Here is a 27,089-nt window from a genome sequence, read left to right as displayed (position 1 = left end):
TTTACTGTTTGACTGCATTTACTTTCTTATGTTTACCTTTTAGAGAAAAGAGAGAAGAAAAATGGTTTCAATAATATTGATTGTTTTAATGGATTGAATACTCTCTGACGCCTTTTGGTTCTATTGATTATCAACGATTTGACCAGATAGACCAGGGCCTTTGCACCAATCCTCAGAGTTGGATATTGTTCTAGGTGGTATCTTGATATAGTTGATGACTGATTCTATTATCATTCTCTGATGTTTTATTTTTTCTTCAAGGAATTGAAAGAGGTTTCAAGATATTACTCAAATGAAGAAACTGCCGTTCCCCTTATCATGAGAGTTGTTTAACATTTATAAAGTTACAAAATGAAAACTGATTTCCCATCAAGATACAAAATGATGAAAAAATGGGAAAATTAACTGCTAGGCCTGTTTTAAATTCCTTTTCAAATGGGGGGATACGTGACCATTAAGCTAAGGTCTGTTCAAACAGTAGTTATAAATAGGTGTATTGTCAAAGTTTAGGATCTTTCGCAAAACTGTATTAGAATTTAGTGTTTTCTTGTTATTTTAAACCAGATATTCTTTGTTTTGTTTCGATGCATTTTATGATCATTTTATTGGACTTTATTGTTATTTCAGATATACAAACATGGAAAATTTAAATTCTAACAAAGAAGATGCACCTGTATAGAGATTCCTGCTGCTAATTTAGGGTTTGTATGTGACAGTTTCCTACTCAAATTTTTTTATTGTTGAGATATTTTCTCAGATTTTGATTTTCTTAGTAATTATTATCGTTTTTCTCATTATTGTTTCTTTTATTCTTTCTTTTTTCAGTTGTAACAATTCGATCCTTCAGCCAATTCTGTTAAAATGAGTGTAATGTTTAGTCAAATTGATATCAGTCCCCAGGTAAATCTCTTCTGTTTTTTTTTCAATTGTGTTTAGAATTCTTTAAGGATAGAGCCTACAGAAAAATGATTGGTATTTATGACCAGTAGATGTTTTTCATGAGAATAATGGAGTGTATACTGAGTTTAGAATTCTAAATCTGTCATTTGAGCTTTCCTAAGAATAATGGAGATTGAGCTCTTTTATATACATAATAACGGTGTTTGTCTTTTCATTGTTTTCGATCTATTTTCTAATCTACAAACGATTTGGTATTTTTGTTGAATTTACATTTTTAGGATGATGTAGAGACAGAGATGCAAAATGAAGACCTCAAGCAACAACAAGAGGTTTGTATTCAATAACAATACTAATCTTGTATTTTTAAAGAGTGAGTAGGTGTGCTATTTTCGGCCAACAGGTGCCTTGAAATAGACAGTGAAGTAGAACATGACAAACCCTAAAAGAAAAGCCTATATAGTATTTAAGGTGGTTCCAGTTTTGGTTACAAAGGTCTCTTTAATAGAGTTCTGATCTGTGATAACCACTCATAAACTGATGTATTTTTTTCAAAATTTTGTAGGCTAAAACTCATGAAACTATGCAGCTATTCTTTTAACTAAGAGCCTTTGGATATTCAAATCCCTTTCCATAATAGGAACCTTGAGATAACGTTTCTTGCATTTGCACCTAAACAGAGCAAGACTTTAATCCTTAGTTGCTTTTTGGACCTACCCCGGTGGGGTAAAGGTCCTATAAATTCACCTCTGTCCGTCCGTCCGTTCGTTACCAGCTTTTCTCGAGATTGAATCATAGGAATCATTTGATTTTTGGTACGAAGGTGCAAAACGGTGGTAGCCAAAATGTGACGGAGCCCGATTTTCGAAAACAAATTTTTTTGGGCAAATTTGGGCCAAAAAACGGCTAAAAAATGGGTTTTTTGGACTTTGTGAAAAATTAGATCATTAAATTTTTTTGATTTTTTGCATGAAAGTAGGGTACCATCATAGGTAAAAGATGGCTCAAGCAGATTTTTGCAAAAAAATTTATTTGGCTTAAAAAACGCATGTTTATCTATAAGAATCGCTATTAATTAGCATACATCAATGTTCTTAGTCAAATTACTCAATTTCTTTATGAGATAGAAGATTTTTTTGCTCATGAGGGCTTACTTTTGAAGAATATGTGTGTTTAGACATGAAATTTTGGTTGCTTGGCGTGTTTTTATAGAAAAACTGGCCAAGTTCAGTATTTTTTTATAAGCACATTATCAATTACTTAGGTATTAGCTTTTCTCGAGATTGGCTCTTTTATTCTTTAAGACTTTTTGCACAAAGATGCATAACTATAAACCTTCGAATGTGACGGAGCCCAATTTTCGAAAAAGAAAATGTTTTTGGGCAAATTTGGGCCAAAAAACGGCTAAAAAGCGGGTTTTTTGGACTTTGTGAAAAATTGGATCATTGATTTTTTCTGATTTTTTGCATGAAAGTAGGGTACCATCATAGGTAAAAGATGGCTCAGGGAGATTTTTGCAAAAAGATTTGTTGGCTCAAAAAACGTATGTTTGTCTATAAGAATCACTATTAATAAGCATACATTAATGTTCTTAGTCAAATTACTCAATTTTTTTATGAGATAGATGTTTTTTTTGCTCACGAGGGCTTACTTTTGAAGCATATGTGTGTTTAGACATGAAATTTTGGTTGCTTGGCGTGTTTTTATAGAAAAACTGGCCAAATTGGATATTTTTTTATAAGCACATTATCAATTACTTAGGTATTAGCTTTTCTCGAGATTGGCTCTCTCATTCTTTATGATTTTTTGCACAAAGATGCATAACTATAAACCCTCGAATGTGACTGAGCCCGATTTTTGAAAAAAAATGTTTTTGGGCAAATTTGGGCCAAAAAAGGGTTTTTTGGACTTTGTGAAATATTGGATCGTTGTTTTTTTCAAACTTTTCAGCTCAAAAAACGCATCTTTATCTATAAGAATCACTATTAATAAGCATACATCAATGTTCTTAGCCAAATTACTCAATTTTTTGATGAGATAGATGTCTTTTTATGCTCACGAAGTCTTGAATATGAAAGAATATTTCAAGAGCATGAAATTTTGGTTTCTAAACGTTTTTTTTATAAGAAACAAACGACTAATATTAATAAATCGTCACTATTTGTGTTCTGAATAATTGTTTAACGTTCATGCTCACGTAGATATCAATTATATATGTGTTAAATGCATAACCAGGTAGGTCCATAAAAGTATCACTTGTTATGTTTTTCAGTTGAAAGCTTTTCTTGAAGAAGAACTCGATGATGGAGATCTCTTCGACAATGCCTCATTCACATCTACCGGACGATTTAGTGATCCTCAGTACACAAAGACAGCACATTCAAAACAAAATAGTGGTCGTCATAGCAACAGTGGTGATATTAGTTTCCATCAGAACTCAATACATAATGATTATGGAGATAATGAAGACTTTGGAGATCATTTGGGAATGCATAATGGTTATCCATATAATGGCTACCAGGTAACTTTCTAGTTGAATTCATAGATAAAAGATGAGAACAAGGTGGTTTAAACTTGTTAATTTTTGCATTAATTTTGGTGGTTTTGAGTAATTATGATTGTTAGATGCCACCAAAGATACAGAATTAACCATTAGACCGAATAATACCCACACTCTAACTTCAAATTGTGCAACTGTTAAAATAAGTGTCAATTTCGACTTTTTATTTGGGCCTTGTTAAAAAGCAGAGAAGCACGGATCACAGTGCTACTAAGTCCAGACCTGTCGATACAGGACCGAAAAGTATGGTGATCTCATATAAATATGATGCAAACTTCATTGATGGGTCAAGAAGAAACTTTTAGAAAAACCTTGACCAAGTATTTTTATTTTATCATTGTCTCATCTACCAAGTTAAACTCAACAGCTAAATAAAGATAGCTCGGAAAATTAGTTTTCTTCAACTCTCTGTTTTTCAGGATGGGAATCACAATAATATTGACCACTATCCAGCAGCAGCACATCCTTCAATAAGTAATGACCCATATCCAAACACACAGCATGTCACGCAGCTTCAAACTCTTTACGAAGCACGTGGTCGTAAAATTGAATCTTTGCAACGAGAGGTGGAGGAGAAAGATGAAAGTTACGCTAAAGAGATGCGTATTTTGAATCACAAGCTGATATTGGCTACTGGTATGTTCCTTGTTGAGCTCTTACTAAAATACCATTTGACCAAGAACATATATTATTTAGCAAACTTAATAAAGATCTGCAAAGATCGAAATATCGTTTTGAAAGAAAATGTGTTTTCATGTTTTCACTTTGTTTCTACGATATATTTTAATTCGATGCCTGATTTCAGTAAATAATCAATAAGTTATCTTGAATATTTCTTCTGAGTTATTTGTTAAACGGGTTATACCAATCGTAAGTTGCAAGTCTGCAGCGTTGCATGATTCATATCATAATAATATTTCTCATTCTTGACAGGCGACAAAGAAGGTGCAATGACCAGCATGAAACAACTTCAAGATCTTTTACACGAACACAAAACTGATCTTCACAAAAACCAACAAGCCCTTGAAGAAGAAATGCAAAATAACAGAGTGTTGACCAACCAAATAGACGAATTAAACGAAAAACTTTTAGCCTCTGATGAAACCATCAACTCTTTACAACAACAGATACAAATGATGAATCAGTCTGACTCATTAGCCCGTGCTCGTGCTCAACATGAAAGCCTCTTAGCCACGATGAGACAAAAACACGAGGCTGAGATTCTATCATTGAAGGAAAAACTGGATGACATGAAACAATCTCTAGCGTGGAAGGTTTGTAGAAGTCTCTATGTAATTACGACTATCCTATCATTGTTCGAATCTCCCATGGAACGAGTTTTTTATTTTGACTAAAAAGTGGTATTATTTGGCAGACGTTTTTCCTTACTGTTTCGATAGAAAGAGAAAGAGAGGGGATTGATTTTATGATTATAAATTTGTCTCTATCTAGACATCTCATGGATTATTATTTTTTGAAATTTTATATTTGATGTATTGCTTGTTTTCAGACGGAGGATAATAACAGATATCGAGAGATGCTTGATTCCAATTCTGCTGTAAGTTATACCTCAAGCAGTCTCAAGCGTTTAATGACTTACCTCCTCTGACTATATTTTTTTCATATCTTAAAAAGGCTTTTTCCATTAACCAGCTCAAGTATATAAAAAAGTATACTAAAAAAGTTCAGGACTGGAAACTTTAAGCTACTAATGCAACTGGCTTCAGTGATCCAATTTGATGGTTAATTCCTAAAGTTATTTCACGTTTGAAACGGTGGTAGACAAAGTGACCAAGTTTTGCTTTTCTCTCTGATCCTTAGGCAAGTGAAATGGGTATTTTACAGAACCGTTTACGAGCAGAAGAGGATACAACGAAGAATTTACGGAATGAACTTGAGAAGAAAACTGAAGAAATACAAGATTTGGAAACCCAGCTTGACGTCTACGAATCGCTGGTGAAGAAAAATCAAAATCAATTCGCATCCACTCCTTTTGTACCTTCGAATGGGAAAGGAATAAGGCGAGGCTTATTGGATTTCAAAACGCCCGTTTCACAGTAAGAAAATCTCTGCATTTGTTAGTCTCGTTAACTCGAACCTCTATAAAGGAGCGTCTCCATAACTCGAACAAGTTTTATGGCCCCTTCAGTTAACAATGCCTTATTAAAATTAGCCGATATAAACTGGAACAAATTTGCTCTCCCTGTGCGTGTTAAATGCCACTAATTTTGTTCAAACCATTTTGTATTTTCCACCTTGCTCTTTCTTACTTGTTTACTCTTTTTGACTACTTACTGTTAATTTCACAATTTTAACAGGGTTCAATCTCCAGCTGCTCAAGCCACATCTCCACAGGCACCTGAGTCTAAAATACGTAATGAACTCGTCAATGCTTTGTCAAGTAACCATGAGAAACGTCGAGAAATCACAACTCTTCGCAACGAGATCGACAGACTACAGCGTGAATTATCGATGAAAAATCAACATAATCGTAACAATGACACTGACACTGCTGCTGTGTCGAATACGGGAGAATGTTTGAAGTGCAAAGAGCTTCAATCGGAGCTACATAACGAGAGACATACCTCTGAAGACGAAATCTTGAAACTTAGAACTGAATTAGACGAAACCAAATCCAGTAACAATGAACTTCAAACCAATATGGTGGAATTAATCAAAACAATGGATAAAAAGAAAACACAAGACGCAGAATCCCATAATAACGCTATGTTGAAGTTCGTGGATGATGCGAAAGAGAATTTGAGGGTGGAACTCGGGCGTGTCCACGAGGGTGAAATTTTGACATTGAAAACAGAGATTGATAAATTGAGAAGTGAGTTGATGTATACTAAAGAGGAATACGTGAAATTATGCGGTGAGATGGAAAGAGTTGAAAAACAAGTGAAAACTGATGCTCAAAATGATAGCAAGATTGAGCAGGACGAAATGAAATTTCAACTTGAGACCGAGTACAAGGAGAAACTAAAAAGACAAGAGAACGAGTTGACCAATCGGTATTTAGAGGACTTGTCTAGCGAACGGGAGAAATGGAAAGTTGAGAGCGAGTTAGAATTGAGGAATGAAATAGAGAAGAATTTAATGTTGGCGAAATCTGATTGGCTGAAAGAATATCGTTCAAAGAAAGAGGAGGAAGTGGAAAATGCTTTAGAACTTGCTAAAGTGGAATGGGAACAAGTGACGCAAGCAAAATCACGTGATGTCGATAAATTGAAAGAAACCTGGGAAGCGAGTAAAGAGGTTTGTAAATAATTTCGGAAGTGTGTCCAGTATGAAAACTAGTCCGTCTAGTTGGTTTTTAATACACCTTTTTCCGGTTAGCCGTTTCGTATAAAAAGTCACCAAAATTTCGAGTAAAGAAACCATCCCATTGGCTAAAAGCAAAAACATAAACAAAAAAATGTGCAAAGTATGAGAAAAATGTGCTCTTACTCTGGACATTTTCTGTTTATGCTTTTGCTTTTAGCCAATGAGATGGTTTGTTTACTCGAAATTTTGGTGACTTTTTATACGAAGCAGCTAACCGGAAAAAGGTGTATTGTCGATTCGTGATATTCTCATGACGTAATGTTTTATATAGAAGTACCCAAAATCCCGGTTGTTTGCCACTAATTTTGAATATAAACAATAAAACTAGTGGCGGGGCTATTTTGGGTGCTTCCGTATAAAACATTTGTGAATATCATAAAATAACGGTTCTCGATTATTTTTTTAAACTGGGCAAACCTTCACAGAAAATCTTTAAAGAGTAAAGCAAAGCAAACTAGCTTGTAAAGGAAAAATATGTAGACATGTTACATTTTAGGTCGAGTTCAAAGAGAAACTTGGTACTGAGAAGTTGAAATGGCATATTGCGCGCGATAAGGAGACGGAACAAAAGATAAAGGAGTCCAAACAACTAACAATTAATGAAGAGAATTTCAAATGGAAAGAAAAAGAAGAAATTATTAAAAAGGTATGTTTTTTTCTTTAAACCTTCTTGAAAAAACTCAACTTTCGTAAGAGTTCGCTTACCTGTAGTTACATAGCGCCAAAGTAAATTAGCTAAAACGCATCAAAAATCTATTAATCTCTTTTTCCAAATTACATCTTGAAAAAGGGCGTTCTTCATTTGAATCTTTATTGCGTCTGAAGCAACGACTATTTTCATTGTATTGTCATTATAAGGAGCTAGATGTGCAATCACGGAAGGAGATACTCGCGTTGGAGGCTACTATCGAAGCACAAAAACAAGATCTACATAAGGCTGAAGTTACACTGCAACTGAAAGAAAGTGCTTTCCTTCGAAAAGAAACTGACTTGAAACATTCGCTAAAACTTTTACAGAGTGAAGTTAAAGAATTGAATGAAAAACTTGAATCTGTAGACAGCGACTCATTGCAAAGTCGAAGCTCATTGATTTTCAAAAAGATTGTCGATTCTAAAGAGGGTTCTGAGACTGAAATGAAAGCGAAGCTTACGACTTACGAAAATAAGGAGATAAAATGGCAGACTCGTGAAAAAGAACTGACTGGCTTGTTGAAGGAGACGGTTGATAAGTTGAAACGAATGAAAGAGGAGAACCAATGCGATTGTAATGTGTTTCGTGATTCGATGATGGAGAAAATGGAGACAACTTCATGGCTAGATCACATGTCACCTAACAGGAAGAATAAAGAGAGACAGAAAAGCGACGAAGAGCGACTTTCAACGGCACTTGAGCTATCGAGACAAAAAGTTGCCTCACTTTTTTCTTCAAATGAACAACTAGAGTTGGATGTTGAAAAATTAGAGAAAAACATTGCGGCATTGAGAGAAAGTAAAGAATTGTTGAAAAATGAACTGGAGAAAGAATTTGAACGCGAACGCACGATAATTGAAGAAAAACACAAATTGGAAGTTGAGAAGATTCTACTGATCGAAGTGGTTTGTGATTTCTAGTCTCTGTAAACAAATCGTCCTATATTTCGAGCTTTTATGGGTCCCTTGAAGTTCAAATAATAGCGAATCAATTAAAACGGCGATATCGAATGAAAGCGAATCAACTGAATTTTTTATCGAATGCTTTCGTTACGTTTCCATCGTTTTCGATCTTGATGGTAACACAACCCGTCAAATATTCTTAACATCAAAAAGTTTACTTGATGGGTTTTTATTTGAGCTTCCCTTCATTTTGAATTAATCTGTCCGCTCCGTCCCCAGTGAAATTTTATTTTCAAATTGAAATATTTAATTTGTTGCTCAACCAACATTATTCTTTAGAGAAAGAAAGAAAAGATGCGACGTGAATTCCAACTTGAAAAGGATAAACTGCGGAACAATATCATGCAAGATATTACGGAACAACAAATGGGAGATATGAACGCAAAGATAATGGAACTGAAAGAGAAACATGTTTTAGACGTGAAGAAATTGAAGCAAAGTTTTTGTGACAAGTTGGAGAAGATCAGTCGGATGAAGGAGAAATGGTTGAAAGAAGAAGGAGAAAAACGCAAAATCAACGAAGTAAGCTTTTCGTAAGGAATTCGTATTATACGTTGTATCTACGTTTTTAATGCATATGAATGTTATTAATTCCATTCGTCGATTCTGAAAATTTTGTATGTCTGAACAAGCCTAGACAAAAAATACACGCATTTGTATGAATTTCTGCCCGAAATATTTACCATTTGAATAGTGTTTTTTGTTTGCCACCTTTTCAACTGATGTCTACTTCAGGTTGAGGTTTCTCAATTCAGGTTTTTCCATCTTTTTCGCTCTCTAATTTTAGGATTCATATCAAAAAGAATTCGAGGTAAAACTTTCGAATGTTCAAAGTGATCATGAGCTTGAAATGGAACAACAACAAAAACATTGGCAAGCACTATGCGAGAAAACAAAAGCAGAATACGAAATGGTGATTAACAAGTTGAAAACTGGTCATCAGACCGCGTTGAAGGGTAGTAAACAAAGTCTGGTTAGCCTGGAAGATAGCAATCGTAGATTGAGCAAGCAACTACAGTCTAAAGAACAGGTAAGGTAGCTGTAGCAATTTATTGCCCAGGCCATCAAAATTTAAACAAGGTTAGAGGGATTTCACCCCATTCATCTGAAAAAATATGCGATTACCTAACGGGTTAAACGAAACGAAAAATATTTTGAAAAAGATCAATCAAATCAAGCTCAAAATTCAAATTTTCGTTTAACCTATCAAATAACATCACTCTGCAAATATTAAATATTTTTTGATTTCAAATGCAGGTATAAACCCGAAACTAAAACGGTCAAAAAACAGGGTGTCATGTGGTCGCAGTGCTCCTAGGTCCAGATCTACTGGTGCTGGGAAGCAAAATTGGGAGATCTCATATTTGGTTAATTGGTTAAAATTGGCATTTGGTTTACCCTTACACCTTTTTAGGACTTGAAACTTGTTCGAAACCAATACCAACAACTTATGCAGAAAGTGAAGTCGTTAGAAGAAGCCTCCATATTTGATGACCAATCACAGCGCTCCATTTCACCACCGACCAATCATAAATCACCTGCCATAAAATTCAACCAATCACCCGCTCCACCGATAGCTTCATTATTAAAGACTTCCAAGGTAGTTTTTGTTGTATTTTCTCCCTTAGCTCTTTTGGTACGATCTATGCTCCACCAGAGCCGTAAGAGAATAACAATAACAACCTTGCTTTTAAGATTCAGTCGAAGCTTTTGTTAAAGGTTTTGTTTTTAAATATGAGTGGTATCCTTTGCTTACTCATCAAATTTAATTAACAAGCTTTTTCACATTAGATTGACACGGATGTGAAGCAAGATTGGTCAGAAAGAGAAAAAGAAAAACATTTTTTGCTTATATCAGCATAATATAACAATAGGCAGACACTACCCTGATTTGAAATATGTGTCTGATATGAAACGAGAACACTTATATGAAAATAAAACCTTTAACATTGCAAGCTAGTATTGGAAATCTCATGTGGTTTGTGTCCGAATTTTCCTTTTATCTCACGATGTACTCAGGCGTTTTTTACTTGCAGGATTTTCGAGTCAGTAAACAATAAAAGCTGCTAATAAGTAATAGTTATCGGACAGTTGCAAGTACAATATGAGAAATATTTTACGAGTTCCAAGATTTTTCCGTACAATATTTTCTGAGCCTTTAGGCGAGGAAAATATACGGAAAAATCCGGGACGAGTGAAATATTTCCATATTGTACGAGCAAATGTCTGATAACTGGTTTATCGGTGACCCAAAAAATGCACTTTTTGTGTCGGGAAAAAGCGCAGGGCAATTTTGTAGCAAAGTGACGTTAGATTGCTGCTACCGCTACAATGCAACAACATCTTTTCGTCAATTTATATTTTTACATGTAAAATACAAGATATATTGTACTCTTTTTAACCAATCAGATTGCAGATATTTTTCGGATCGCCGATAATGTATATTATTTTGATTCCTTCACAGGATGGAACGAATGTGGATATGAGTATGATAGAAGAGCTTCGTAATTTCTATTTGCAATCTGTCCGAAATATTCAACAAGATGTCGAATCGTACACGAAGTCAATAAGGCACAAATGCGACCAAGAAATCAGGTTTGTTCGGAGAATTCTTTTTTGGGAGCTAAAAGTCCTTCGGTCGAGGGTGTTCCCTGAAAGCAGGGAAGAGCACCAGCCTTTTTTCTTGGATTGCTCCACTTACGCTCGATGTTTCTTTTCTAATACTTTGAGCTCGACAGCATTTTAAACTACGACAATTAACTTCCAATATTGTAGCTTTTTCCGGCTATTGAAGAATTGCTCTTGTCGAAATATAATATGAAAATCGGATTTTACGTTCTGACAATGACAGAAATTCATATTAAACAACCATTTAACCCTACTCTGTGTAAAGCCGGCTGCAATACGGATTTATTCGCTTATAAAATTCTTATTTTTCTAACTAGGGAAGCTGTACGTCGGGAAAGAAAGGAATTAATTCAAAAGTTAAACTTCAAAAGACGAGAAAATTGTAAGCCTGACTTATTACTTGGCATTCTATTCCCACAGACCATACATGCTTTTTTTTATAAGAATACACTTTATAAGAATGTCCATGATGAAAATGGCCAGAAAATTAAGAATATGGTAAGAATATCACCATCATGGAATTTTGCTACTAAAGCTAAGAATACCATTTTTAGAGCATTTTCGATTATAAATTGTCAATTACCCCCAAGACGCCAAGTAAGGCTCACTTCTTTCGCAAAAATGCCATTATATGCTTGAGACGTATGTACTAAATGTTAAATCTAGTCTGAATTAGGATCCTAACCTAAGAATGCTGTAAGAATATTTTTTAGGATGATTTTCCCAAAAATGTTAAAGAATATCCATGATGAAATGGATTTACACCATTCTTATAAAAAAAAGCGTGTATCTGATTACTAAAATCCGAAAATCAGACTTTCTTACCAAGTCTTGCGCTTTCTCGGACCTCATCCAGATTGTGATTGAATGAATACCGAGTTTATTACTCACATACCTGCACTGCAATGGACTTTAATCGAACCCCAAACATTTCCACCAGGCAGGGTGTTAGAGAATTACTCTCTACCTTCACTTGTATATCACTCTCACTCTCTCAATCCGGCTGATACTCAAGTATTGATTGACGCCAAATAAGCTTAGTAAAGCTCAAATTGCAGATTTCGGACGATAAACTCGATCGATATACATAAGAATGTCTTGTTTTAGCTAAAATATGTAGCAAATAAGTAATTGGCTAATTTCTCCAAAATATCTTTCCGTCAAAATTTCCTTCCTTTAATAGTCCATCAAATAATTATGTAGAAGATTACCTCATGTTTCATAACCAGCCGATAATTTTAAAAACCACAAAACAAAAGAAAGTCCGAAAAGATTCATTCTGACATCAAAAATCTCGAAGTAACAGACGAAGTGATCTCAAGTAAAATATGCTATATTTCGTATTCTATCTAATACATCATTCAGGCAAAAAGTAAGTACAAAGAATAAAAGCTACTATTTATAAAAGTCATGGTAAAAATCGTAAAAAAATTTTATCAATAAATAGGCAACTAAAATGTAAAATTAGCTAAGTATAAATGATCCCAAGTGACTAATGATGAAAAGAAACTAATCTCGAGAGAAACTAAACAAAGAAAAGAGGGCTATGAAAACAAATATAACTCTCTCGAGGCTTTCAGGCCACTATTCAGAATTGGTGTATGTCTTTTAATACATAAAGACTCTTTGGTGAGCAAAATACTCCAATTGTTTGCGGAGTCGATAATTTTTGTATCGTCTTTGACCAAATTGATGTAATACAATCTTTTATCCCCACGAGTAACGTTGTCAATATCAAATAGCAATATTACCTCATGTAACAACCACAGGAAACATATACATTTTTATACGGTACACAAAACTTTGAAAAAAGCTAAAGAAATCATTTTAATAAAACTGTATTGTAATAATGAAGAAGAAGAAGATATAGTATTTACATAACTCTACATCTCCCTCTGTTCACGACAAGCGTTACTTCAGTTTCTCCCAAATCTTTCAGCAAAGTTTTCGATTTTAATCCTTTGCTCTATAAGCTGACCTTACTGAAATAACGTTGAGAAATCTTTTCACGTAATTGGCCCAGAGTTTCTGTTTTGTAGTTAATGAAATAGTTTTCTCTCTCTATGACTCCTTCGTCGTCGGCGAGAACGATCACTATTTTGTAAACAAAAATTACATAGTTGGTGTCATCAAAGCAACACTTCCATAACGGTTTGGGTTCCTCATAATTGAAGTTTTTCTTCCTTGAAATCTAAAATGGTAGCAGTCTCCAATATCTCGATCTCCGATTGCTCCTTTAAAAAGTTTCCTTTGACGTAAATCTTGAATGTTTGAACCAGTTTCACAGTGAGGTTTAAAGTGATTGGTTTTGGAAATATCATCGTCATTTGGGCTATGAAGGTCGAATGGGCTTTTCCAACAAACCTTCCAATTTAGATAACGGAAATCGTAAAAAATGGTTGGATTTACAGGATCTGGGTATTTTTATAACGACCGAACAAATACAACTGAGACCTATTTGCTTAGTTCTTTCTGATAACTCTGTTTTTGGGCTATCGACCTGAACTACAAGTTTGACAGGCAACACTTTTCTAAAGTTTTGTGAGGCTCTTTTCCAAAAAAGGAATTCCTCAATATCGTTAGTCGTTACTCTACGACCATTTACAAAAAATCGTTGTTTGAGCTTCGGAATTTGTAACTAGTTCTCGACGAATACATCCAACTTCTCCTTTCCCCTTCGATAATGATATGTAGTTTTGCATTCACTATTTTAACATCTCATTTTTTTCCCCTTTTTTAGCTTGGTCTGTATTTGTACGGTACCACCAAGTTTTATTGGTAACTTATAGCTTTGCATTCACTATTTTAACATTTTATTTTTTTCACTTTTTTCAGCTCGGTCTGCAAGTGATGTAGTACGCAGGAAATCGACAAAAGATTACACAGATATTGGTAATGGTAAGGTTGCGTCTCATAGTTGAATAAAATAGCTTTAGTTTTGTTTTCGTTCACTTTTTCATAGAAAACATCACAAAACCCGAGAAAAAATAATTTTATCAAGATACGTATAACTACCAAACTAATCCGTTAAAAAAAACAAATTGCTTTTAAAACTGAATAAAAATAGGCTTAGAAATAAGAGGCTTTAAACAATGAAATAGGTATTTCTCTTAAGGGCTCTGAGGGAGTTTCTAAACATCGACCAGAAATGGCGACCACGACCACAACCACGACCGTCGACCAGATAAATTTGGATTATCGAGTTTATCTGCTCTCTCCACCGTAGAGAACATCCAAATCGAGTCCTGATGTGGCTTTCAAGAACCAGATTTAGACCAGTTTAGAAGTTATCAGCACTTTAAAATTTTGAGTTTTAAGGATTTTAGCTGGGTTTTACAGTATGTCATGTTTCACAATAAAGTCATAAAACCTGATCTGGACAACCTATGACCCTAAAATTTTGTACAAGTACTCTTAATAAGATTTTATTAAAAGTCAGAAAGTTTCAAGTCGTTTGGAAAATTTTTCTCCGAGATATAAACAAAAGAACTCCAGCGTGGTAGATTCTACCCCCCCCCCCTGGGGCTAATAGGGTTAAGTATGAATAGATAGAAATTGTCATTAGGCAAACCCTGGGAAGGCCAGTTTTAGAGATATCAATCTCATCAATTATTCTATTGTCCTTACATTGTCAAAATGACTTATTTTGAGAAAATAATGATCTGATGATCAAATATAAAGCTTTCTAAATAAATTCCAGCACAAATTTTGCCACTAATTAATTTGATGCCAAAAATACAAAAGGATAGAAATTGACACTCTATTCAAGCTCCAAGAGCGTTGAAATGGCTGCTCTACACGTTTTGCACGTGGCTTCCTTATAACCACTGTAGGTGAGACAGGGGTGAGCTTTACTTTTCAATTCGATAAATAAATGATCATAAGAGAAAGACTCAATGGTGGAGAAAGAGGGAAAACTCGATAACCCAAATTTATCTGGTCGCCGGTCGTGTTCGCTGGTCGTGGTCGCCATATCTGGTCGATGTTTAGAAACTCCCGGGCTCTGACCATAATGAATTTTTAATATTTGCCACGTACACAATATAAACTTCAGCCTGGTTTATTTTTCTAAAAGCTTCTTTATTGTCTCAAAATCTTGAAAATAGTGGTTTTTGACCATGATATTCTCAATTTATAGAAAAACAGACATAATTTTTTATGCATAAATTTAGAAAATTTTTCCGAACAATTTAAAACACTTCAATTCTTTGCGGACAGTTTGAAAAAACTCCGAAACTAAAAGGTAAATTACCCAATAAAACTAAGCACTTTTTGTAAAAAAGGGTGATGCAACATATTATTGTCTTTTTCAAGTTCGTAAAGTCATTTTTGCAATTAAATTCTTTTAACTACTCATAAGGAATTTATAAAGGCAATTCTTTGTTAAAATTGTTAAGGAACCTAAAACATTACTAAGTTCAAGTACCAAAATCAATTTTTTGACCATCGTCAGAGCCCTTAATAGCTTCTAGCATGACAGGGGTTATAAATCGACCAGATAACGATCCCAATTATTCGGTTTAGAAAATATAAATTCGAATTGTCGATTTAAATTTAAGTTAGCGATGAAAAAGTTTTTAAAAAATTTATTTATTGTATATAAGAATTTTTATGCATATACTTCTCTAAAATATTTTGTATGAAAAATTGTTCTTTAAAATGCTATTTATACAAATGTACAAAACAATTTAGATTACTATGATGTATTTATCTCTATAAGGGAACTAATTCTTTGTCTTGTACCGAGACTTGGTGGATTCTCGAACTTAGAATGAATTTCAAGTCTGATTTCTATGTCTAAGTATTCGTGTGGATTTCGTATAAAAATTTCGGACAAAACAACTCTAAATAGCGAGATTATGTATCGGAGATATTCTACGGCTACGGTTGCGGGGCTGCCCGTACGGGTCGCCACCAAAGGCGACGTTGTCTACTTTGCTTTGTACGGGAAAAACACCAAAACACCGTAGAAGCAAAATCGACATAATGCCGTACGTCAAATATCGAATTTGCTTTCACCCGCCATTACTAGTTGCCTTACTCGCCATTACCCTCGCCACTTCAACCGTAGCCGTAGAGAATACTAGATACATAATCTCGCTAATGGTCAAATATACGGTGTCTTTAAATGACATAAATATTCATCTGACCGCTACCTTTCCAGATCCTTTCGTCACAAATTGCATGTAAAACTTCAAAGGTACATTGGTTCTTTTCAGTAAAATCTTTCTCGGTTTCAAATCTTCTATCTTCGGTATGGTCGATTTAGATTGGTCTGCTATGTCAATCCTATAATCTGATTGAATCAACTTTTTGACTTTCGAATCTAATCGGTCGTTCGGCATGTATGTATCTTCTGAACGGCTTGTTTTCTGGCTTGGAACCAATCTGAGATTTTCAATATCCTCTGCCCTCGGTTTATACTTCGAAAACGATTTCGTTCTAGTTAAATCTAGACTGGATCGTCTTGGAGGTGGAGCAGGGGTTTGTAGTCTAGTTTTCTCTTGATTTGGTTTGTAAAAAGTTGATGCTTTATAACGATTTTCGACGCATGCGCTTTTAACCCTTGGCTTCTTATTTATGATGACGTCATCAGTATGGTATGAAGAAAAGTCTCTACCTTCGCTGACTTTGACTCTAAAAAGTCTTCTCTCCGTTTCTGAAAGCTGTTTAAAGAAAGACTGTTCATCAATGATATGGTTCGTTTTTGTTTGTCTAGAACCTGATTGGCTGTAATTCCTGTTTCTCGAATCGGATTGGTCCTTACGCTTTGTTTTTATTCTGAATACCTCATTGTTTGGGTGCAAGGGAAACGTTTTCTCATTCATTCCTCATCTTCAAACTAGGAAGGCTCCTTAAAACCGGCTCACTTTGTGTTTTAAATATTCCACGGGAAGGTCTTGTAGTCTGTTGCATGACCTTTGCTGTCTTGGCTTTCCTTTTTTTATAGTTCTTACACAGACTATCACGGTGTTCTTCAGAAATTGTCTGTTTTTCTAGTTTTCTCATTTCTTGCAGCCGATCCTCAAATTCATCAATTTCATCACTAAAACCCTTTCGAGGATCTAGGTAGTATTGTTTTTCTCGTGTTTTTGGGAAATAATTATCCTCGTATTCCTCATCAAAGACGTGTAATATCTTGGAGACATCTATATCTTCACTTCGTTCATCTTTCCAGATATGTGATGTTGAGATTGTCTTCTCTTTTGTTGGTAGATTCCGGATAACCGGTTCACTCTGAGTTTTCAATATACCGCGATTTGATTTCGTCGTTTTACCTTGCATTGTCGTTGTTGTTGTATCCACCTGGTTAAACAGAATGAAACACATGTTAGTTATTTTAGTTAATTTTAGTCAGCTATTGCTTTTGATATCCTTGCCCTATAATTTTAGTCTATCCTTTTACTACAGTATAGTCTCTTTAACTGAACCAGCCAAACTCGAATATTAGTTGGATAATTTTTCTCGGCCTGTTAGTAAAACAATGTCTCATAAACCCTACTCCATAACTCGGGATGAGCTGGAGTTTTTATAAGATACTTCACTAATTGGTCATTTGAAGTAATAGAGATGACGCGTTCTTTAGAAAAAGTAATGAAATTAGCTTAACGACCAACCAAATCACATAAGAGCTTGTAAAAACTCCAGCTTGTCCCGTAATTTCCTTAACTCGAACAAATTTGTGGTCTCCGAGTGTGTTCGAATTATGGTGACTCCACTGTATATCCAGCCTTCTTGCAACTATAAAGCTATAAACATGCTTTACTGATCTGAAAATTTGATCTTAGTCAAAGAAAGTTCCGCTTGCTATGCAAAACATACAAATATCTCACAGTTAAGCATGATTTTTCCTGTATGTCTTCAGACATACTAAGATATCTAGAACAATTTAGAATTTCACTATGTACGAGTCTGGTTGTGCACTGTTTCATCTGAACTTTGCTAAGTTTTAACAACTTCACTTAGTGTTGTTGATGGATGATGGTTTTAATGAAACCCTTGAAAGGTCTTGAGTGTGTGTATCAAAACTGTAAAAAATAACACTCAAACACTTTGATCATAGAGAGAGGCTCTTATCTAATTTTCCCATACAAAAAGTAAGTACACGTTTTTTTTTATAAGAACAAACTATATAAGAACATAAGGCTTCGATGGCCAAAAATTTAAGAACACTCTAAGAATATTCTAAGGCTTTGAGACTTAAAAACATGCATTTTCTTAAGAAATTACATCAAAATTCTCAAAAAATGCTGAAAATAAGAACATTTAAAGAACATTTTTAGGCTTCAAATCCAAAAAACTAAGAACATCCGAAGGCTTCGAAAATTTTTGACGTTCTTATAAAAAAAAACGTGTATTTGTTCCTCCGTTGACGTAAGGACAAGAATTAATACTCCAAAAAGGAAAAGCTTCTTAAACTTTTCAATACACGCTTCTTTTTATAAGAATGGTGTAAATCCATTTCATCATGGATATTCCTAACTTTTTTGGGAAAATCATCCTAAAATATTCTTACAGGACATTCTTAGGATTCTAATTCAGACTAGATTTAACATTTAGTACATACGTCTCAAGAATAAAATGGCACTTTTGTAAAGGCAGTGAGCCTAATTTGGGCCTAACTTGGGGATAATTGATAGTTTATAATTGAAAGCGCTCTTAAAATGGCATTCTTAGCTTTAGTAGCAAAATTCCATGATGGTGATATTCTTAGCATATTCTTAGTTTTTTGGCCATTTTCATCATGGACATTCTTATAAAGTGTATTCTTATCAGTGTTGTAGGAAGCATTTCCATATTGGGGGGGGGGGCTGAAGTTTAGTGACACCGCGAGGGCCAACCATGGTTTGGCCCGAGGGGAGAAATTTTGAAAATTTGAGCTCTAGATAGCTTGAAAATGCACGCAATTGTGACAATTATGACAAATTAAAAAAGAAAAACTTTGCATTTTGCAATTAACCATCTTTGAAAAGATTATTGGGGGGGAAGCTATGCCCCCCAGTTGCTACGGCACTGCTTATTAAATTATAATTTTATTTCAACTACTCTAAATTCATCGGTATTGAAAAGTAACTTGTTATAAATCTTCATTTTCAGTCAAGGCTTGCTAAAATACCAACAATTGACATTCATGCATGAGGTTATCTTCACTTCTAGCTTATTCTTGTCCCAACAAAACTTTTTACACAGACGCTCTGAAACACTAACAGCTTTTTATTCTCTTCATCAGAAAAAGAAAAAAAATCTGTTTTCATCTTCACTTTTCTATTTTTGTCACTGTTAGTTTTCCTCTTCTTCATCTTTCAAATTTATTTCTCTATTTATATTGTTAACTTTTAATTTTTCTCATCTTATCACTTTTTATCTTCCGCTCTTCAACTGTTTTAATCATCTTATTTCTGAACGTTTTATGAGCTCTTCTTCTAGTCTAAGATAAACTATTTCACATCTATATCTGAACCCGAGTTACCTTTTAGCTTTTATTCAATGGTTTTAATCTTTCTCTTTCCCGAGCTTTTTAGTAGTTTTTTCAACTTAATAAAAGTTTGTACATATTTACAACACCTAGAAGCAAAAGGGCTGTTTGTGACTGGGTACCAAAAGATACGATGATATTATTAATGAAATCTCTGCGTAATAAAAATTCATATCTACAAGCCTGAGGTTTCCCAGGATCTTTCTCTTCTTTTCTTGGAGTAGAAAGCTAACTTTAAGATATAAATTAAATCAGATTTTAACTTTTCCAAAAGTGTCTCGGCACGAAAACTATCCCCCTCCACATGGGCATCTGGGCCAATTATTCTGTTTAGAACAAACATTTAGTAAATCAATGGGGTTCCAGTTTATTGAGAAAAGCTATCCAAAGGGTACCAAAATCCTTTTAATTTTCCTTCACAGTAAACTGGGGCACTAACCCAAATAAGTGTTAGGTTTCTTAGGGTTTTTCTCTTCTTTGATATTTTTCTCTACAGTAAACTCCTTGGGCACCTGATCCAAACTTAATTCTTAAGGGACGTGTCAACTATGCTGAAAACTTTTGAAATTTGAAATGTAGTTTTATTCTTCTTCGCTAAATTAACATAACATAAATGCTTTATAGAAAGTACGTTTATTTTTCAGTTAAACAAAATCAAAATATTGAAAATAAACAAACACAGCACTATCCTGTAATGTTTGTATTAAAACCGTTTACTACAACAACTTGGTCCAAATATGTTTATTGTAAGCATCAAATCAGACGGTGTTTATCCTTCACCGACCTCTCCTTAGATGTCTCATTGGTTCGGAAATTGAGGTCTTTTGAAATCAGGACTCCAACAGCCATCCAAGAAAAGGTATCAAATTTTGCATTTTTAGAATAAGATAAATTAAGGGAGACAGTCTTTTTTGAGAATGCCGAGAGAATCTTGTTAGGAAAATTATAACTTGATGGAAACTCTCAGATATCCTCATATTATCCTCAAAAAAAGTTCCTTCGGCTAACGCCTACTCTCGGGTACCTAATAGCCGGGGGGGTTGGAATAAGCGGGGGGGTTGGAAAAAATCTCAAAACTTAATAAGCGGGGGGGTTGGAATAAAAATGTCCTGGGTGGAAAATTTTTGAAAAGGAGGCTAATACAGCTGAATTAGGACAAAAAAGGGAACTTTCAAAAACATTTTCCCAAAAATTAATAAGCGGGGGGGGTTGGAATAAGAATGTCCTGGGTGGAAAATTTTCGAAAAATTAATTAGCGGGGGGGGGACGGCTATTAAGTACCCGAGAGTAATGTGGTTTTTTAACGAAATGGAACAATACTACTCAAATTTTAGAAGTTGCACTTACTCATCTTATTTAAGTCATAAGAATTGCAGCTATTTCCTTTACCATCTTGTGTTTTCAGTGCTGTGAGCTAATGTTGAAGGGACAAAATCTGGTGTTGAATTCAGAGACCGGAAGTGGCAAAACCCTTGGTGAGCAAAATCATTTCAGTACTGTCAAGAACTGATTCAAGAAAAATGTTCCTTGTAAAAAGATCATTGCTTTATTTCTGAAGAGTGGGACAAGAAGCTCTTTGAAGTCGCTTGCTTCGCATATTTTGTATTTGATTATCTTTCAGCGTATGCTGTACCAATAGTTCAAAGGATTCAAGAAAGGAGGAGATTAAAGCAACAAAAACCACACCCTTCAGTTGTTGTTCTTCTACCCAGTGTTGAATTGTGTTATCAGGTATTTGTACTAATATTTTCCAAAAATTTTATTTTTATTTATTTTTATCTACAGTAACTACGAGTTGTTGACCTCATTTAGGTATAATTAGTCCTTACGTAATTGCTTAAGCTTTTAAGGTTTTAATTTGTTGTCTTGGCATGATTGGCTGACTAACCCAAAAATTACTAATTTATATCGCTTTTTGGTCTTGGTCTTTTATCATCACATTCGACTATCTCTTTTTTTTGAAGGTTGGAGATGTCTTTCGGTCTATGTTAGGAGTGAACGTTTCTTTAGTCACCAGTGATATTCCAATGCGTTTGAAGAATACAGATGTTGTTGTGACCACACCCCACGCCCTCTCCACCTACCCTTATAATGTTTTGAACGAAACGGAAACGATCATTATCGATGAAGCCGATATTTTAATCGATAAACGAATCGGGAAACATGGTCGTAAGGATCCTTTGTTTCGTCTTATGAATCATATGTTGGATATGGAGAATAAGACATTTGACCACGATCGACAGTTTATTTTTGTTGGTGCGACCATGCCTGATTCTGAGGTGAAGAAATCACGTAAGGCCATGACATATATACGACATTGGGTTCCGGATATACAGATGGTTCGTGGAGACGAAGCTCATATGATGCTGTCCAGGCTAGATATGATTTATATGGATGTTGATAGAGGAAACAAGTTAAAATATTTCGTTAAAGCTGTCTCACAGCTTGGTACTGAGAATTTCAAAATGCTCGTTTTCGTTGATACTGTAAAAACAGCTCAAAAGTTATTTCAGGATTTGACTCGGATCGATCAGCACCATGGATCCACTATTGAAAAAGACACATTCCCAGAACAATTATTACTTTTTCAGAAGAGATGGACTGATAGCTTGTTACTTTTACATCGTGACGTTTCAAGAGATGACCGTCTGACTTCTTTGGATTATTTTAATAAATCAAGACAATGTATACTTATTACGACGGATGTCTCAGCTAGAGGACTTGATTTCCAAGATGTGGATGTTGTCTTACAGTTCGATTTCACGAAGAATGTTACTGATCTGATACATCGCGTTGGTAGAACTGCACGCATGGGAAAACAAGGCAAAGGTATGGTTTTCCTTTTATTTTTGGATTCTAGATAGATTCACTACCGTAGATTTTCGTAACTAAGAACCTCTGATCCCCCTAATGGGACACTTCAGGCAATTTTTTTCCATTTCATGCATTCATACCCTCATTTATGATTCATTTTATACTTTCATTTTCATTTATCGTTCATTATCTAGTTATCAATTTTGTTACCACTGAAGACCAAAGACTTGCCTCACTTATTCAAGAATACTCTGCATCTGGTGAAAGTTTAGATCGTCTTTTCAGCCGACGCAGAGGACTTGGGAAAGCACTTAAGAGGATAGATGAAGCCAGCACTGAAGCCGCTTTATGAGACTTTTCTATATTATTTTTTTATCGTTTTTGAATTTTTGCTACTCCTATTTTCATATACATGGAGCGAGGATTGTAACGATCGCTTTTGTGACCGTAACAGCCTTACTTTCATTTTCAAAGATCTGCAATGGTTCGAGCTAAGTCCTAGGTTTACTGACCTGGTAGGCTTTTGGTTAGTTTCAAATAATAAAACCTGGTCTACTCAGTCAGTAAGAAATCTAAGAAATGAGATGTTAAAAGCCGTATCCATTTTAACGGGTGACATAATTAAGGAGGAAAACCATTCAGTTTAATTACCATACACCGCACAAGTTGTCAAGGCAACGGGTCAAGGTTTAGATTGATAGATGAGGTTTATTAAATGACATTTATTTTTGTACATTACTTATTTAGAAAGAGGATTTTTTATGTTTGTATAAATCACCTTTATGTCAGTAAGAAAAATTTGATCGTTTCGAAAGAGTACACTAAGGATTTGATGGTGTTTGAAGGAGAAATTCTGTTGGAAAGTATGATAGACTTGAAATTGAATTTCTAGGGGTTTTACTTATATTGATCGTGACTTGAAGAGATAAAATCTTTTCAACATACCTTAAGGGAACTTATTTTGGCGGGAACTAACTTTGACGAGCGGCAAAAATCCTGAAAATTTTTAATTTTGGCGATAGATGAATTTTTTTTAACTTTTGCAGGAACTAATTTTGGCGAATGACAGTGTAAATCTGTTCTATTTTGCCTTATTTGAGGCCTTATTTGTGAACTCAAGAAGTTATTTCGGCAAAATACCAAAAAATTTAATTTTGGCGTGAACTTATTTTGGCGAGCTAGCAAAATATTTAATTTTGGCGGGAACTAATTTTGGCAAATTTTGTCTAAATTCGCCAAAATTAGTTCCCGCCAAAATAAGTTCCCTTAAGGTATAACTGGTTCTGTCAACATTTTCAAAGATAACTTAAAATTGTATTTTTACTATGTTACAAATGCTACTTCCTTCTATTTTCCAGATATAAACTTTAAACAATAATAAAATGATATCAGACAATGAAAACAGATTATTTCTGACACCAAAGAAACCTATCAAAGAAATCTCATTGCTCCCTGATGCTAGAGCTACAGGATTCTCATCCATAACACGGCATTTGAAAGATATTCTAACACCGACATCATCTCAATATTTTGATGAATTTCATGGTAGTGACGTCACTCTGATTGGTCAGAATAATGCTGCAATTTCATTGGTGGATCAGTATTCAGATGGTCACGTGACTCGAATATACGATTACAAATTTGATGACGAATTTCGAAAGAGTGACGTCATAGAAATCGATAATATTGATGGATTGAAATCATTTGATAATAAAATTTTGCTACCTGATCGGACGCATTGCGTTTTGTTTTCGAGAAATAGATTTGCAGTTCATATTAATGTCATGCGCATTACGAATGGGCGTGGTTATTTGAATGAAGGAACATTGATATTGGATGAATGTCAACATAGTCCTGATTCGCCGATTAAAATTTGTATGTCTTTGGAGAATGAGCTCGTAGCGATTATTCAGTCATACGTTGGTAATTCGCGGACAGCTTTCTCTTATCTGACCATAGATCTCATTCAAGTTGTTTTAACCCCTGGTCAAACTGTCAAAGTTAAATTTATTACAAGGACACGTCTGGAGGTTTATAAAACAAATAAAGTTTTAGATTGCCAGTTTGTTTGTAATGGAGAGAAACTCATCATTATTACCGATTCTCCTTCAGAGGGTAATTTTTTTATGTGTTTCTCTGTGGTACCATTTCGGAAGATATATTCAACGAAAATCGCTTGTGAGAGACTGGGCTCTAATTCTTGGTTTTTCTATAAGCAACCAGGAACTGGAGATCAAATGTTGCTAACTTACAAACATCACATGCTACATATTGATACATTTTTCGAAGAATTTTCACTCGTCGATGATCGAAATTTCATACCGAAAAAGAAATTCAAATTATCGCAATTTGGTGTTTGGTCGAAATTACCTTGGCATTATAAGAAAAAGCAAATCAAGTACCCTTATTGTGTGAATTTTGTGGCCAACCATTTGTTTATTACGAATGAGTTTACATCTTATATGTTTAATATTGAGAAAGAATGTTTGATCTATTCTTTTAAAATGCCGGAAGTTGATGGTAGGGACCTTTTTCGTACAGTAGATATCTGGTTTAATTCATACCAAATTCTTTTTTGGCGAAAGTTTATTATCGTGCCTCATGTTAACGAAAATGGTGGATACGTTGAGGATATGGAAAGTGATTATTACCTGAATGTTTATCGTGCGCCTATCCCTGAGATCACGCTTTTCGGTCTATGTCGGGATTATGTTAGCAGTTTATTCTCTACTGGTGCGGAGATAGATGAATTGCCTTTACCGAAACGTTTGAAGAACGAATTGATAGGATTTAAAGAGCATTATAACCCAACACCTATTCCACCAGAGCCTGGTCATGGATGAGAATCGTCTTGAAGGAAGACGCTGCAGTCTGGATCCCAGGCGAAGCCGACGCACTTGACTTACGGGAGATACGGACGCAAATGTCCGCTTTCGTATGGAAATTTTTTACCACCAAACAGTCCAAACCCCGGACGTGAATCAGTGTGTTTTTCCGGTCTTAAAACTTCCCTTTTTCTCACCGGCCACAATTGTCCGATGTCAAGAATTTCCGTAATGCAACAACATCGGACAAATACCGGACAGTTGTATTCAGCGTAATTTAGAAAAAAATATTTTTCGGCATCGGACAAAATGAACGTCGAATGAATGAGCGAGAACTCGCCAAAATTATGTCAGTGATTATTTGAATACTTTATTTTCAGTTATTATACCAGGCTTAATACACCTTTTAGTAGGATTCCTTCTATTCTCAAGTGTCTTGTTTGAAACCTTCAACCGTTGATAGTTGTCGAATTTTATTTGGATATGATTTACTTTATAATTTTATAATTGTTTGTTCGGAAAGCATTTTAGAGCATTGATCTTTTAAATCAATTTTATAAAAAAAACTTTATTTAATTTATTTGAAAACCTAAAGATTAAATCTGTCCTCTAATAATGTGTATCTGAATAAATTGGAAACTCGCTCGAAAACCAAAAACAGGCAAACCTTAAGATCCCTTGTACTCTTAGGTTCCAAAAAACGGCCCCCCCCCCCGCTTGTTAATTTTTCGAAAATTTTCCAACCCCCCCGGACCTTATTAGGACCCCCCCGTTTATTAATCTCTAAGAATATTTTCAGCTGTCAAAGAGAAGACCCCTATTTTGCTCTAAATAGCCTGATTTTAGCCTATTTTTACCTTATTTTTGGGTTTCAGAAGTACAATTCCAACCACCCCCCCGTAATTAGGTCCCCCCCGTTTATTAAAATCTAGAAAATTTTCCAACCCCCCCCCCCCGTTTATTCGAACCCCCCCGTTTATTTGGAACCTAAGAGTACCTTTTCAAGGACACAGTCAACCGTATTGATTCGAAGGGTTAAGTGTTTGAATTCATTCTAGCGAGGTGATCCCTTGTTAAGGTATGGTAAAAAAAGATTTTGGGTATACTTGCTAGTCTTAAAGAGTCTAAAAACTGGTATTCATGATATGCACCATTGCAATGTCTTCCATCGACCCAACAGCTGATAAGTTGCAAGTGACGTATTGACTGATTTACGTCACTTACAACCAATCAGCTATTGGGTCCGTGATGTAATGGCAGAAGACATTGCAATGGTGCACGGGCTGATATTGCACTGAGAAGATTTTGGCAGCGGAGGCATTTCTTGACGTGAGGGTGTTTTCCCCCTTTGCTAGAAGTTATCGCAGCCAAAATCTTGCTAGTGTGATGAGGCTCATGCATGGAGAAAGAGAAAAAGCGAAAATATGTCAATCGCATTTTAGAACAGGAGAATGGGACATTCACCCCCACTGGTTATCTCCTCGAATGGTATCTTGAGCAAAGAGACCAAATGATTTTACGCTCGCCTAAGTGAACTTTTGTGTGAAAAAAATAAATGTGCATTTTCAGACACTTATTTTTATGTAAAGAGAAAAATTTCATTTAGTTTGATTCGGTCAGCTGCAGGTGTGTTTGAGAGGTTCGAGGTCCTGGAGGCGCCAGAGACACTCTACTTTCAATAACACGACAGCTGATGCTGAAGTCACAGATTTGTTTTATAACATCTAATTTTATTTTATTGATGTTGTTGGACGTAGATCATCTGCGTGTTTTTTGAGTATCTTTTTGGTTTGTCCTTTTTGGCGTTTTTCAGGATTTTTATTGTTTTCTTTCGCAGGTCTTGGTCTTGCCATTTTCTCATTTTTGGGGTAAACTAAATATATTCAGTATTATGCAATGGTTTCCAATC

General features: G+C 35.0%; 2 protein-coding genes across 3 annotated transcripts; both read left to right on the top strand.

Moving 5' to 3' along the window:
- The first annotated feature begins 41 nt into the window (after positions 1–41).
- On the top strand, positions 42–14,076 carry LOC136821506 (golgin subfamily A member 6-like protein 22). Of its 2 annotated transcripts, none has more exons than XM_067077735.1 (18): positions 42–197; positions 628–701; positions 826–900; positions 1,179–1,229; positions 3,170–3,418; positions 3,877–4,093; positions 4,391–4,731; positions 4,968–5,015; positions 5,279–5,514; positions 5,776–6,715; positions 7,281–7,430; positions 7,643–8,380; positions 8,717–8,959; positions 9,225–9,467; positions 9,852–10,037; positions 10,902–11,032; positions 11,383–11,447; positions 13,901–14,076. In XM_067077735.1, exons 3-18 carry the CDS (start codon positions 862–864, stop codon positions 13,984–13,986), a joined length of 3,963 nt encoding a protein of 1,320 aa, XP_066933836.1. In that variant the 5' UTR covers positions 42–197; positions 628–701; positions 826–861; the 3' UTR covers positions 13,987–14,076. The 2 variants fall into 2 exon arrangements, with proteins under 2 accessions (XP_066933836.1, XP_066933838.1); XM_067077737.1 differs by having other exon boundaries at positions 48–197; positions 628–705.
- A 6,109-nt stretch (positions 14,077–20,185) lies between these two features.
- On the top strand, positions 20,186–22,830 carry LOC136821525 (eukaryotic initiation factor 4A-like). Its single transcript, XM_067077749.1, has 5 exons — positions 20,186–20,400; positions 20,947–21,016; positions 21,163–21,272; positions 21,506–22,370; positions 22,550–22,830. The coding sequence occupies exons 1-5, from the start codon at positions 20,236–20,238 to the stop codon at positions 22,705–22,707; spliced, it is 1,368 nt and encodes a 455-aa protein (XP_066933850.1). The 5' UTR covers positions 20,186–20,235; the 3' UTR covers positions 22,708–22,830.
- Positions 22,831–27,089: the final 4,259 nt, after the last annotated feature.

This window comes from Clytia hemisphaerica, unplaced genomic scaffold (assembly GCF_902728285.1).
Source record: "Clytia hemisphaerica strain Z4C2 unplaced genomic scaffold, Clytia hemisphaerica genome assembly, whole genome shotgun sequence".
NCBI lineage: Eukaryota > Metazoa > Cnidaria > Hydrozoa > Leptothecata > Clytiidae > Clytia > Clytia hemisphaerica.
The sequence above is the reverse complement of the archived record's forward strand: the minus strand, read 5'-3'. Positions and strand labels throughout refer to the sequence as shown.

What these genes read in the sequence shown, in the direction of transcription:
- LOC136821506 (XM_067077735.1), top strand. Translation starts at nt 862, where the DNA reads ATGAGTGTAATGTTTAGTCAAATTGATATCAGTCCCCAG. An exon ending in CCTGGGAAGCGAGTAAAGAG is followed by an intron (nt 6,716 to 7,280) that starts GTTTGTAAATAA and finishes GTTACATTTTAG; the next exon opens with GTCGAGTTCAAAGAGAAACT. An exon ending in CATTATTAAAGACTTCCAAG is followed by an intron (nt 10,038 to 10,901) that starts GTAGTTTTTGTT and finishes ATTCCTTCACAG; the next exon opens with GATGGAACGAATGTGGATAT.
- LOC136821525 (XM_067077749.1), top strand. Translation starts at nt 20,236, where the DNA reads ATGTTTGTATTAAAACCGTTTACTACAACAACTTGGTCCAAATATGTT. An exon ending in CAACAGCCATCCAAGAAAAG is followed by an intron (nt 20,401 to 20,946) that starts GTATCAAATTTT and finishes TTGTGTTTTCAG; the next exon opens with TGCTGTGAGCTAATGTTGAA. An exon ending in CATGGGAAAACAAGGCAAAG is followed by an intron (nt 22,371 to 22,549) that starts GTATGGTTTTCC and finishes TTCATTATCTAG; the next exon opens with TTATCAATTTTGTTACCACT.